The 12,799-nt window shown below is 37.1% G+C and overlaps 1 protein-coding gene across 19 annotated transcripts in view; it reads left to right on the top strand.

The window, feature by feature from the left end:
• The window catches only part of ADD1 (adducin 1), a 66,293-nt gene that overhangs the window by 47,092 nt on the left and 6,402 nt on the right, over positions 1–12,799 (top strand). For 7 of the 19 annotated variants that reach the window (XM_037385969.1, XM_037385931.1, XM_037385941.1 and 4 more), the window contains 6 exons: positions 1,566–1,667; positions 3,529–3,618; positions 4,461–4,553; positions 10,420–10,576; positions 11,680–11,847; positions 12,659–12,754. In XM_037385969.1, coding sequence (XP_037241866.1) covers positions 1,566–1,667; positions 3,529–3,618; positions 4,461–4,553; positions 10,420–10,576; positions 11,680–11,847; positions 12,659–12,754 — 706 coding nt within the window. The remainder of the gene's footprint in view (positions 1–1,565; positions 1,668–3,528; positions 3,619–4,460; positions 4,554–10,419; positions 10,577–11,679; positions 11,848–12,658; positions 12,755–12,799) is intronic. The other 12 variants (XM_037385996.1, XM_037386023.1, XM_037386049.1 and 9 more) reach the window with 3 other exon arrangements.

Genomic DNA, 12,799 nt, shown 5'->3' with positions numbered 1-12,799 from the left:
ATAGCTGGTATTTTATATTTGAAATCATTATCAGTGAAAGATTGAAGCAAAATTCCTGCTCAGAAACTAGTCTTGTTTAATGATATACGGAAGCAGTAGAGAATTTCATACAGTGTTAACAGGTTTGTGTATTTAAAATTTTTTAATGCTTGTTATTAACTTAAAGAAAAAATAGATTGTTATGTCGAGGTTGTTTTTATATGTTTTGACTAAAAATTATCTTTAATAAAAAGCTGGAGTAGTTTTTATCTGAGAAGATATTCATCAGTGAGTATTTCACAGCTCCATGTTCATTCCATTTTTTACTTTACAGTTGCAAAACATTTTAAAATTCTGTTGCTTTTTGAAGTTTGACAGTTTCTGGCTATCTTATTGTTTCTTGAAGTTACTCAGGAAAAAATGCATAGCATTTGCTCTATAAACAGGTTTGCTTTACTGTTCGGTGCATTTTCTATGCAATAGTGATTGGAAATTAGGACACTGCATATAATAAACATATCAAGATAAAGAATTAGTTATGCATCAAATTAAACAGAGCTCCATACTAAATGCACTGATCAAATAAAGCAACCTTCAATGAAGAACCCATGAAGCGCTTAAAGTTTGTGTTTGGGATATTTTTGTAACCTTTTGGGCTATGAGTTATAAAATATTCGACATCACCAAACTGTTCCTCTAGGTTGCTGTGCTGATACAGCCATTTATCTGTGCAGAAACTAATTCTGGAAACAGAACATTTTGCTGAAGTAGCTTGTTTTAATGCAAAACTTTGGTGATGCCCACTCTTGCTTCACAGTACAGAATCATTCACTAAACCTGGTTAGTGACATCACATTGCTTTTCATACTTCTGTCATCTTATGCTTTAAGTTCGCTTTGATGTTTGTTGAGTATCAGAGGATTGAATCAATGATCTCTTTGTCTCTCTCATGCTATTTTGTAAAAATACCCAGTGCAGAAAAGAAAAGTGGCAGTAACAGGGTTTTAGAGCTCGTGTCTTAGATCTCGCTGTACTTCTGTTTAGGTAAGGAATAGTGTCCTTTTCAAACAAATACGAACTCATTGTGAAAATTCTGATTAAAAATATCCTTAAAAATAAGTAACTATATTGGAGTTTTCCTGCTCCTGCATTAATATGTCTCTTCATAAAGTGAGAGGTAGACTATTTTTAGAAGCATGAAACACTGCGGTTGTCAGTGTGGTCAAGTGCACAGAAAAAAACACTTTAAAACCCTTCAGTCTCCATAATCTCTGAAATGCACATGGCTGTTGTAATTGCATCGTTTGGGGTGGAAGTTATTTGCAGGTTAACTGGCTCTGTTGTTGCTGTTACTAGCCTGACTTAATAGAACGATTCTGATGTTTAGAAATGTATCTTAAGATACAGTATATGTTACTGAAGAAGGAAGCAACTTAAGTAGTCTTAGGAATGGGTAGAAGAACACAATCATTGGTTCAGTTCTCTGCTATGTATAATGCATGATCAACTGTTATGTGAATTTGCTGCTCAGAGTGTCCGTAGCCATTACTGCAATTCTGACTGTTCAACTGTTCTTGATATTACAGTGGACTAAAGAGGATGGACATAGAACTGCCACCTCTGCTGTCCCTAACCTGTTTGTTCCATTGAACACCAATCCAAAGGAGGTCCAAGAAATGAGGAACAAGGTTTGTGATAGCAATAAAATAACTTTTTTTTGGTCACCATTACAATTAAGTTGCTTACTTCTAATGAACTAATTTACTTTGCTATAGTGAAATTCTGGAGGTTCAATAACACAGCTCTGGTATTGTCCTGTCCCTTTATAACTGGATACTGAAACAATTCTGAAATGTTCTGAACACATTTGGAAAAAGATGGTATTACTGTCCACTATACGAAGACTTTAATTATCTTACATTTTTTTACTGTCAGACCGGTTGCTGGATACCTCTGAAACAGCCACTACTGAGTTTTATGGTAGTAATTCTGTTCCCTGAGATCATGGTTTTTTACATTCTCCTGCTTTGGTTTCACCATTTGAAATTGTTGCCTAAGCAAAGAAGTCTATGGATCTCTCTCCGTATTGTATTTTGTTATATTGTAATATGCTGTGATTGTTACGGAAATTCTTTTGGCCTTTGGAACGGCACGTTAATAATCTTGAAATGAGCTAGCAGTTAATTTTCCAGTCTTCAAATTTCAGATCTTCTTGTCACCAGTCTACCAACAGGAAAGCATTGAATGCATTGGGGTTTTTTCACTTCATTTCTTTTATAGTGTAAAATATGCACTGGTAATCTTGTTAATATGTAACTGGTTCTGGATTGTTTTGCTACTTCTCACTGATGGCCATATGGAACATGAGAGTCAGCATTATGTCACAGGAAGGTCTCTGTGCAGGGGTACTAGCAGGAACACTGATTTGTTCTAAAATAATTTGCATAAGGTTGATAAAGCTTTTGCTTTTCCTAACTTGGCACTGTAAAATAATAATCACTTGAAATGAGAAGTCTGATGAGATTGCCAAGCAGTTTCTTGGTGTTTGAAACACAAATACTGTTTTATTAAAAACCTGAATAAAGCAGCTAAGAGGGAAGGAGTAAAACATCAAACTTTTTACTTTCCTGATCACGAGAAGGGTAATAAACTAGAAATAAGTACAGATGATGCAGGATATCTTCATACTTTGTGAAATACCAAGTATTAATGATACCTTGTGTTTGTAGGCTTGTATGCATGTCTTTTTTTTGTAAAACTGAATGTCCTTTTTAGTTGTAGAGGTCTTTCTGGACATGTGCTTTTCTTTGTTTATCTTGGAACAAGAGGCAGAATATTTTAGAAATAAATTTTGAGTCAGTTATGAATTCTTCGCCACTGTAGGACAGCAAATTTAAATAAGAAATACCTAGATTTAAAGATCTGCTATCTGTTCCCTTCTTCATAGGGAAAGAACTGGGAGGTATTTAGGATGCAACAAAAGGATGTGTTAGAGTACTCTGGAGTGTCACTTTATGCATAGAATAATATTTATATGCTCTTTTGAGAATATGGTCCTGACTAGATGCAAAAATTGAATGCTGTACAGTGTTCCACTGTAAGTACCGTAAGGAAAATAGTATTGTGGTGCAGTATCAGTGACTCATAGGTAGTGACAGAAGTTTGTAAATGATAGGTCAGGTACAATAGACTTACATAAATATGACCTCTTTTGCTTCTTTTCTCTCCTTGCTCTTCTTTACAAACTGGAGTTGTCTGTTACCTGATCTGTAGAGTTTTTGCCATGAGCCAGTACCAAAAAACCAAAGGACGGTACCTGCTGTAGTACTTTAAAACCTGAATTCTGAGAAATACGAGGAAACAACTAGGAACCTGAGCACATACTTTCATGTGGTGTTTGTAAGCACAGCTTTATTTGATGGGTCAGGCCATAGCAATTGACACTATAGCCTGTTGGTAGGTTCACCCACCCCTTTTTTTAAATAGGAAACATGTGGTTAACTTCTCTCTGTTGTTCATGTGACTATATTTTGCTGCTTTCCTTTACAGATTCGAGAGCAAAATTTACAAGATATTAAAACTGCAGGCCCTCAGTCACAGGTTCTTTCTGGGGTAGTTGTGGACAGGAGTCTTGTACAGGTGAGAATATAAAATGCTTAAAACTATTAGCTAAAAGTTAATTTACTATGTCTTCTACTTTCACCTAATATATCACTATAAAATTATTCTTTAATTGGCAGAGAGTAACTGTTTATAAGGTAAGTCTTAGAGGTAACACCATTGTCTTTGCGAGAGTGCTCAGGGTCAGAAATTTAAGAGGCTTCAGCCATGTAGCCCAAGCATGTCTGTGGAGGATGCTTACTGTTTTTTTTGCTGAATGTAATGCATGAAATTCCGAAGGCTTATTTATATGGGTTAGATTCTTGTTCAAAATTAGTTGGGCTTTGTGACAACTTTTTGTTTTGTTTTTCCAAGTTTATGTATCTTGAAGTATTAATACTGAGCCCAGCAGGCTCACTATGGGGCAGTAGTGTTATGTGTTAAATATGTTTTATCATGCTTCATAATATTTTATTTGAAGATCAGTTTGGGGAAAAAGAACCTATTATACGTCAGTAAAACTTAAAACAATGTATCTGGATATACAAAAGACTGAATCGTAGCTCGAAGTAAAGTAAGAATTAGAGCTATACAGTTATACTCTGTAGCTGAATGACTTTAAAGCTCTGTATATCCAAGTGCTTTAACTGCCCCAGCTAAGTATTTTCTGATACACTTTAAAAAGTTTGGCAAGTCTGATCATGACCATAGCATTATTCATGTTGGGTGTCATATTGTGTGCATGTCGATTCATTCTCACTTGCAATTTTATCTACCAGTTACTGTTTCTTTGCATGGTTTTCGCAAGCATCATAATGCTTTTGGTTGATGTTTTAAAGCCTGGGCTCGGTTTGCTCTGTTTACTCAATTTACTGTTGCAGGATGCTCCCCTCTCAGACTGTACGGAATCTATTGAAGGGCTCGATCTCACAGAGCAGGCCTTTAGTCCTGCTAAATCTCTGTCTGTTAGAAAGGTACTGCCCTGTCATACTGCTCTAAATACTATTGTTCACCCTTCGTTTTACCTTTTCCTTACCCTGACCTTTTCCTTCTGTTAGTTCAAGATCTGGCTATAAAAGAAAAAAGAAAGATGGATCTCCAAATTACGTATATGCAACTATACAAGCAGTTACTTTACCCTGTTAAAGTATCTTTTAAGGATTTTTCTTTGGCTGTAGAAGCTGTTGAGGAAACACTTTTGATGTTAAGGTGCTGATTAGGTTCTGCATACAGTGGGTTTTTTTTGTGCATGCTATTAGTGCTGAATTACTCTGAGATCGATTTTTAAGTTAGCTTAACCTTAGCCTGATGACATCAGTGTCATTCTGAAGGTACCACATGTTCGGAATACGTCATGCTGATGAACACTGTCAACTTTTGATCCTACGTTGCTAGATATCTTGTTTCCTTAAAACTTCCTGTGTTTATCGACAAGAGTTGCTGAGTGATGCCCCACGCTTCCAAAATCGATTGGCTTTCAAACGTGTAATCATGCTTGTGCTTACATAATACACTTAAAATACAGAGTAAATTCAAGAGAGGTGTGTGTGGTTGAGGTGGGCAGTCCTTTGAGGCTGAGTAAAGAGGAGTAGTTTGCACATTGGACACAATGCGTCCTTAGCTGTCTTTCTCTGCCAGGTTTTGAAGGAGTTTCTTGGAGGTGATCTCACGTGGAAGCACAGTGTGTAAATAAGCATTAGTGTCTCTTCTGCTCCAGTATTTTATTTTAACTCTTGGTTTAAGTCATGCCTAACATCTCATTATCAGAAGAGTTTTCCCATCAAAGAACCAGAATAATTTCTTCCTAGTGTAATGAGCCAGTTTGTATTATAGATAGTTGTATCATTATGAGAATCTTGTAATGATGTTTTTCACATCAGAGTTTGTTTTATCCATATTCTGAAAGGAAAAATAATAAAATACTATTTCCAGATTTAAGATGAAAAATAAAGCAAAGCCAAAGTCTTCCAGGCAGTGCATGCCTTCTATTCTCTGCCTAAGAATGCCTTCAAAATAAAGAATCATTATTGTGATAGTCATCCTTTGGTTATCATAACTTAAGCGGTTTCTTTCATCAGTGATATGCAAGGTAGCTTTCAAGTACTGTTTTTTAAATAATAGCATCATCTTTCTGTAAAATTAGCCAAATATTGTACATGCATTTTTGTAGATGGCAAGGAACCAACAAAAGGTCTGTTGGTTATGTGATTTTGCCTAGGAGTAGAGTGTTAGGGTTTAGATGTCCAAACAATGTGTTTCCTTTTTGTGGTGTCATGAAAGTGGTTTCCTTCTGAAATACTTGATAAAATTATATCACAATATTAGTTACAGTAGGAGTGGCCTGTTTAATAATCTTTATTATCTTAATATGGATTGTGATCTGAACGCTTAATAACTTCCTGTTGGGGGGGGGGGGGGGGGAGTATAACAAACAACCCAAAAACAAAAAACCCAAAATGAAATAAAACAAACAAAAAAGACACAAAATAGACACAAAACCCAATGAACCAAACAACAACAGAAAAAAACACCCCACCAGAGAAATTTTCTAGAAAGATTATGCCAATAATCAGTTGTCCATGGTGGAACAAAGAAACTATAAGAAATCTTCTGATGCCCTTGTAAACCTCAAATGAAACTTTGAATAAAACTTCGAGCAGACCTGTACGTCAAGGACTAAAGGACTTTTAGGTACCAGATAATTACATGTTCTCAGCTGACAAATCCTTTGACACTTCACTGTGGTTAAAGTAAAAAGTTCCATCTGATTGCAATAATGCTTAAAATGTGTTATGTTTTCAGTCAACATTGAGATTTATATCAAATACTAATGCACACTATTTTGGATGAAGAAAATCCCGTTTGTGTACAGTATGCATGTAATGCTTTGAGTCTTCTGTGCCTCTGGCTGCAGTACTAAATACTCCGTTTTGCCTTGTCACTTGCTTTGTCTATGTTCTGAGAAGTCCTGGCCATGTTGCAACACGAGCTCCTTGTGCATAACGTGATTTTATTTATTCTTGTTATAGACTTGGTTAACCAAGTTTCTGCTGCAGTCTTGGCTGAATGAGAGGGAACGTTGGTTATTCTTACCAATGACTATTCTGCAATCTGATTTTTTAAAAAATAAATTCACATGAATTTTCAAGAACTTCAAGTAAAAGGGGAATCACCGATTTTGTGTGTCTTCCTTTAGAATGGAAATTTTGTGGCTTTGTTGAGCATGAAGAGCCTCTGAGTTCTTCCCCAGAGGTGGCACTGTGTTTTAATGGCGACTTCTACATGAACAGTACTTTATGAATCCTGGGTTTTTTGGGTAAAGGCGCTGCATTAATGCCAGTTTGTGTTAAGACTGATTGTTAGCTTTAGACAATTAAGAACCTACTTGTCATGTATAAGGTGCCAGTTTTGTCCACGTCTATCCATGAGAACAAGATGAAGTGCTTGCCTGTTAAATGATGGTCACCTCACAGCAGTTTCAAATTTTTCTCTGAAAGCAAGATTTGGTAGAGAGGTTGCAAAATGACTTGATATGTAAAATTTCCGTGTAGGATATGTGAGGGCCAAGTTTAGTATTGAATGACTTCCCCTTTGTTGTATCTTTATTGGGAGAATGTGCCCCTACTAAATTCTCAGGAGTGAAAATACATTCTGTTCATGAATGTAATGTATCCATTAATTCTTACAGTGGAGAAGATACTGTTGATATTCAGGTGCTTACACATGGAATCAAACTTCAAATTGTCATCAAAATAGTACCAGGACCATCATCAAAATAATACTAGTGTCAGTGTAATCCAGGTGAAATCACTAGAACATTATTTTTTTGAGTGTCACCCTCTGTTGAAACAGAGTGCCGGTCTTTTATATGGGAATTTATTCTTTCTCTGCAGGCTCTCTAGTACTGGAAGCAACTACAGATCGATTTTCTTGTTCAGTTTTTCTGACCGTTCATAGGAATCTCCAGATGGCATGGACAGGTTGATAGCTCTGCGAAGTCTTGTCTATTTTACTGTCACATTTAACAATCTACAGTACATCTTGTAGTGTCTTTTTAGTCCTTTCTACTTGTTTTCCTTCTGTCCCTTGTCACTCTCTTCCTTTGTGTTGTGTATTTTGATTTGAATTCTTGGAAGGCTGCTTCTGTGGCCTATTCTGTGAAGTGCTGTATCTCTACTACTTTGATTTCTACATGTTTTAGACTAATCGTGTTGTGGAGCTTACCAACATGCTACTATCATTTATTTTCCCCATGGAATCAGTACCTCTACACTTACAACTTTTGTTAGAGGCCTTTTAACTCCTACCATACTATTGATACTGAGCAAAACTGGATGTGTTAATCTGGAAGCAGCTTTTAGCAGATCAAAAGTTTGCCTTTCTGGTCTCGTGTAGTTTTCTGCTTCTACAGTCCAAAAAACACAAGTGCTTTTTCTTTGTAATACGTAATCCGCTTACTGTCTTTGCCACTAATCTTTTTAAATACTATTGCTCTTTGGTCGGAGATACTCAGCTAGTACAAATACCGTTTGCATTAATTGTGGGTATAGTTTTGTGTGTGTTCGGTTTTGGTTTGTTATTTATTGGGTTCTTTTAATTTAGTGAACGTGGTAAGCTTGGCGTGCTGCTTTTATTCCCAGTAGTTAAGAAAGGTACTCTCTTAAGGAGGAGAGCACATAATGCCAGTGCACGAGTCATCTTGCTGCAAACCGCGTATTTTGCTGTTTGTCATTATTTCAATCAGTAGGCATTCAGAAAAATGTTGTTTCGTGTGAAAGTTCTTCTACTCAGTCATTTTGGATTCAACTTGCAGACAAGACTCAAAGATTCTGAAACATTCCATGGATACCAGCGTGCACTGTATGTCTTGTTCCTCTGTTGACTTTCATTGTCCTAGAAATCTCTAGAAATTCTGCCTGAGGTCAGTGCTTTAAAAGCCCCTGCTATTTTTATTGCCAGGGTTCAGTTAAAGACAATATTTAGTTTGAAAGGGGTAGAGAGGGAAATAGAAAATTGCCATGGGTGCCAATTTTCTGCCGTCATCAAAAGCTGGGACCTATAGTTTTGGGTTGTTTTGGTTTTTTTTTACGTTTTCTACAGAACAATGCGGATTTGTACAAAGGTTTGTGGTTTTGTGACTTTTTTTTTAATGCATTAGCCTGCAAGAAAAGCTATGACTGTCAAATTCGTGCTTAATGGAAATACCTGAGAAAAGGCTTTTGACATTCTACAGACATTCTGCATCTGAGATGAGAGGAGTTCTTGTTTTATGGAGAGATGGAGTTGATGTGTAGCGTTTTAGGGATATTTCTGTCCTGTAGTTCTTTTCAGGATCTTACAGTGGAGACGTGTTGTTGTGCTGTTTGTTCTTTAGTACTTCTGGCTGGTGTTTGCTTCCTGAAGAACAGAATAGATTCTAACAACCAGCTGTTCTTACCTCCCTGGGTTGCTCTAGATGAGGTTTCTGGAGATCTCTCATGAGAATTTCAGAAACACCGAACTGCTCTTCTCCTCATTCTACCTGGATATTCTTCCTGTCACCTTTTTGGTGCTGACAGCTTGTCCAAAGCAGCTCTTAACATCCAAAACAGTACTCTGTCTAATTTCATCTTCAGTTGTGCAGTGAAGATCTCGTGCTTGTCCCTCAAATACAGATGTGGAATTGAATGTTTGTCTGTTTGAGTGCTGTTTACTTTTGAACTGTGCTTTTTAATGCTTTCTTTTAAGTATTGGTAGAAATAACATTTGAATATGAAGACAACTTAGGCCAACCAATAACCTGTATGTACTTGGTAATGGAATTCAAATACCTCTTTTCAACAACGAAGGTAATTCAGGCATTGCAGTGACACGAGGCACAGACCACACATCAGTCATTTCTGAACTAGTGCCAGTAGTGTTCTGTATGTATATCTGGTGAAAAAAAAACCCAAATGCTTAAGCAAGTCGCTTGAAAGATACAGCAGCTATCCAGGCAAGCATCTTCCCTATCCGAGACAATGAAAAGTCAGTGGCTTTAGTCTTTACTGTATGATTAGAGGAGAAAAACTAAACACCTTAGCATTAGAGATTCTCTGATGCGGCTGCTTTTGTCCATTGGAACTTAGCGTACTTAGAATGCTAATGTTTTATTTTTATTTGTATAACTTTTTATCTGGCTTGTATGACAAATGTTATAGATGTAAATATGCTGACTTGTATAAGATTACAGTTAACCTTAAGTACTTTAAAATTGCTTGTAATAAACTGTTAATCTGGTGTATACAAGACACATACAAGATGGCTTTTTACTGTAACATCTGTTAGATGTTACATAGTAGCTACTAGAAATGGCTTTTCCCTTTATAAAAACAAAAAACCCAAAACGAAACAAATAAAAAAAAAAACCCAACCAAAACAAACCACAACCAAAGATACCTATGAACTGAGTTCTGTGAACTTCTGCTTGTATTCTGTGCCCAATTGCCATGTGGTTGGGCCTGGTATCCTGGTGCTTCTGTGGGAAGAAAAAGAAAAACTTGCTACTTCTGTGACTTCAAATATAATTCAGCTAAACTGTTTGGCTGCTGTTTGATCTGCTGCTTAATGGTGGATGTTCCCTGGTGGAAACAGTGATGTGTCTGTAAGAGTAATAAATGAAACCTGCTTTCTCCTGTATATTAAACTGCTGTTGATTAAATAAATTTAAAAAACCCAAAACCTAAAAGAAAATAAATGCAGCACTTTCCAGATTATCTTTTTGTTTCGTTTTTAGGTTGATTTGCTTTGTAGCCTCTGTACTTCTCAGGGTTCTGCAAGTTACTGCTGGATTGCAGATGTATCTTAATTTTCTTTTGTCAGGGGGAACTGGTGACTGCGTCAAAGGCAATAATTGAGAAAGAGTATCAACCAAAAGTCATAGTGAGCACAACAGGACCAAATCCTTTCAATAAACTCACTGATCGAGAACTGGAAGAATATCGCAAAGAAGTAGAAAGAAAGCAGAAGGGACCAGAAGGTTGGTTTCTCTGTGTGTGTTTTTTCTGCAGTAGATTATAACAACAGCAAGTTTATTGCTAATTGAAAGCTGGGTCACCTGCAAAGGCTACGGATAAATTACTCGGCTTCGGTGTTTTAGCTTTTCCAGTGTGAATTAGAAATCTAAAAAGCATGTTGGAGATAGAATGTGCAATCTAAGTGGTAATGGAGTATTCTGTAAAATGCATAGATCTTATTTTAAAATAACTACCCTAGTAGACCAACTGGGGTGTTTTGTGTGGCCAGTTACTGCTGCGATTAGGAAGTTGAAAGCTTGAAACTTCAGTCAGAAAAATTTTTAGGTACTGCAGAGTATTGCAGATTGTTCAGCTTTGTTTCCTTTGGCATTGGGGATGAGTTTAGGCTGAGAGAATGGTGTTGCTTTTTAGCAGCAAAAGTGCTGTTTTCAAACTCGCTGAAAATTGTGCATTTGAGAAATTTGTTCAGTGGGGAAGATGCAGAACAACATTTGATTGCTACGTGGAAATGGCACGCCCTGGGGACCTGCCCCCAAACAGACTTTCTAAATTATTATAGAATTATGGGAGATTTGTGCTGTAAAGTGAAACCGTTGCTGCATCTGAAGTGGTTATCCTGCTTTAACTTCTGTGTGATTTTAAGGGATAATACTTAACAGTGCTTCTCTGTTGTTAGGTTTTGAATTCGAGTGATGCAGGAACCAGAAGTGCTGTTTCTTTTGCAGTGCGTGCTCCCTGCTTCTGCTTTGTGATAAGACAATGTAGGGAGCCATCATAGGTCAGATGTGTTTAGTTAATCAAGTAGTGGACTGTGTGGGGTGGGATACTCTGCTCTTATGCCTGTATAACTGGATACATTTATTCTCTTGAGTATCACTGCTACATCCTTCTTAGATAAGATATCAAAATATGGAGAGACTGTATTACTGAGTCAGACACCAGCTGGGGAACAGAGTACGTTGCTCAGAAATCAGACCATCAGTGAGCAAAATAACGTCAGATAAAAAATGTCTGGATTTGAAAGGCAGATCAAAAACCTGTCTAGGAACAGATATGAAGACGACTTTACAGGATCGTGGTGTATCATCACTGTCTAAATCTTTAGATAACACTCAGTTTGCTGCTGCATGGGTTTCTTGTCAGACTGCGCAGCAAGTCATCACACATCTTAACCAGGAAGAGCCAGACGGGCAGAAGTCCTCCCATAAGGAATTTCATACTGCAGTGATCAAAGCGTTAAGGTCCGATCCTGACCTTTTGGCTGAGGCCTCAGGTATTACTAATATGGTACAGTTGCACTTGCAATCTGAGGAACAACCTCTTTATCTACACGATTTGGAGATTCTCAGTTGACTCTCATCTGTGGGACTGATTGCACTTTTAATTGCTTAGGTGGACTGTGCAGAACAATTTTTTAATATTGTTCCTGATACGTGGTGTACTCTATTAATAATTTTCCTTTGGATCTAGGGCTGTTTAAACCTGGAAGCAAGGGAGACCCTCCTTACTAATAACAAATACACAAACCACTGTGAAATCTGTTTTGAATCATTTAATTACTGCATGTTTCTCTGATTGTGTAGTCATCTTTTCTTTTTGGATGCAATTTTGTTTACTCAAGAGTTTCAGCAATACAAAACAAGCAAAAGAGCGCTATCTTGTGTGGGTCTGATAACATTTAAAAACAGAAAAAAACATTTTTTCCCCCCATATTTGCTTATATCTTCCTTGTGGTTTTGCCTCACAAGTTTTCTGTAGAACAGTGTGAACCAGTTCATAAACGATTACATTATTCATGCCCTCTTATTAAAAAAACAAACCACAAAACAAAACCAAAACAAAACAGAACCAAACAACAAAACCGAACAACCAAAGAGCACAACTGTGACTTGCACAGCGTTGTTGATATCTAAATATGACTTAATTTTCTTTTGCTTGTTTTGGTATTATTTAATACCCTGGCAGAATTTTGGGTCAGAAAAACGTATTCGTATCTTGTGTGCATGGAGCAAAAGGACACTTGTTTTCTCGCATGCTGAAAAGTTTTGTCTGGCTTTCCAATGTGTCTTTGTCCACATCTGCAGAACCTTCAGAAGATGGCAGGCAACAGAAAGAGAGAAGTCCCCCTGATCCCACCACAGCTCGCACTCCTCCCAGTACGCCGATTAAAATAGAGGAAGGTATGTTCTTCCCATGTGGGGGCCAGGGGAAACCAGTAACTGTAT

Source organism: Falco rusticolus, chromosome 1 (assembly GCF_015220075.1).
Source record: "Falco rusticolus isolate bFalRus1 chromosome 1, bFalRus1.pri, whole genome shotgun sequence".
NCBI lineage: Eukaryota > Metazoa > Chordata > Aves > Falconiformes > Falconidae > Falco > Falco rusticolus.
This window is presented reverse-complemented; position numbering and strand designations above follow the sequence as displayed.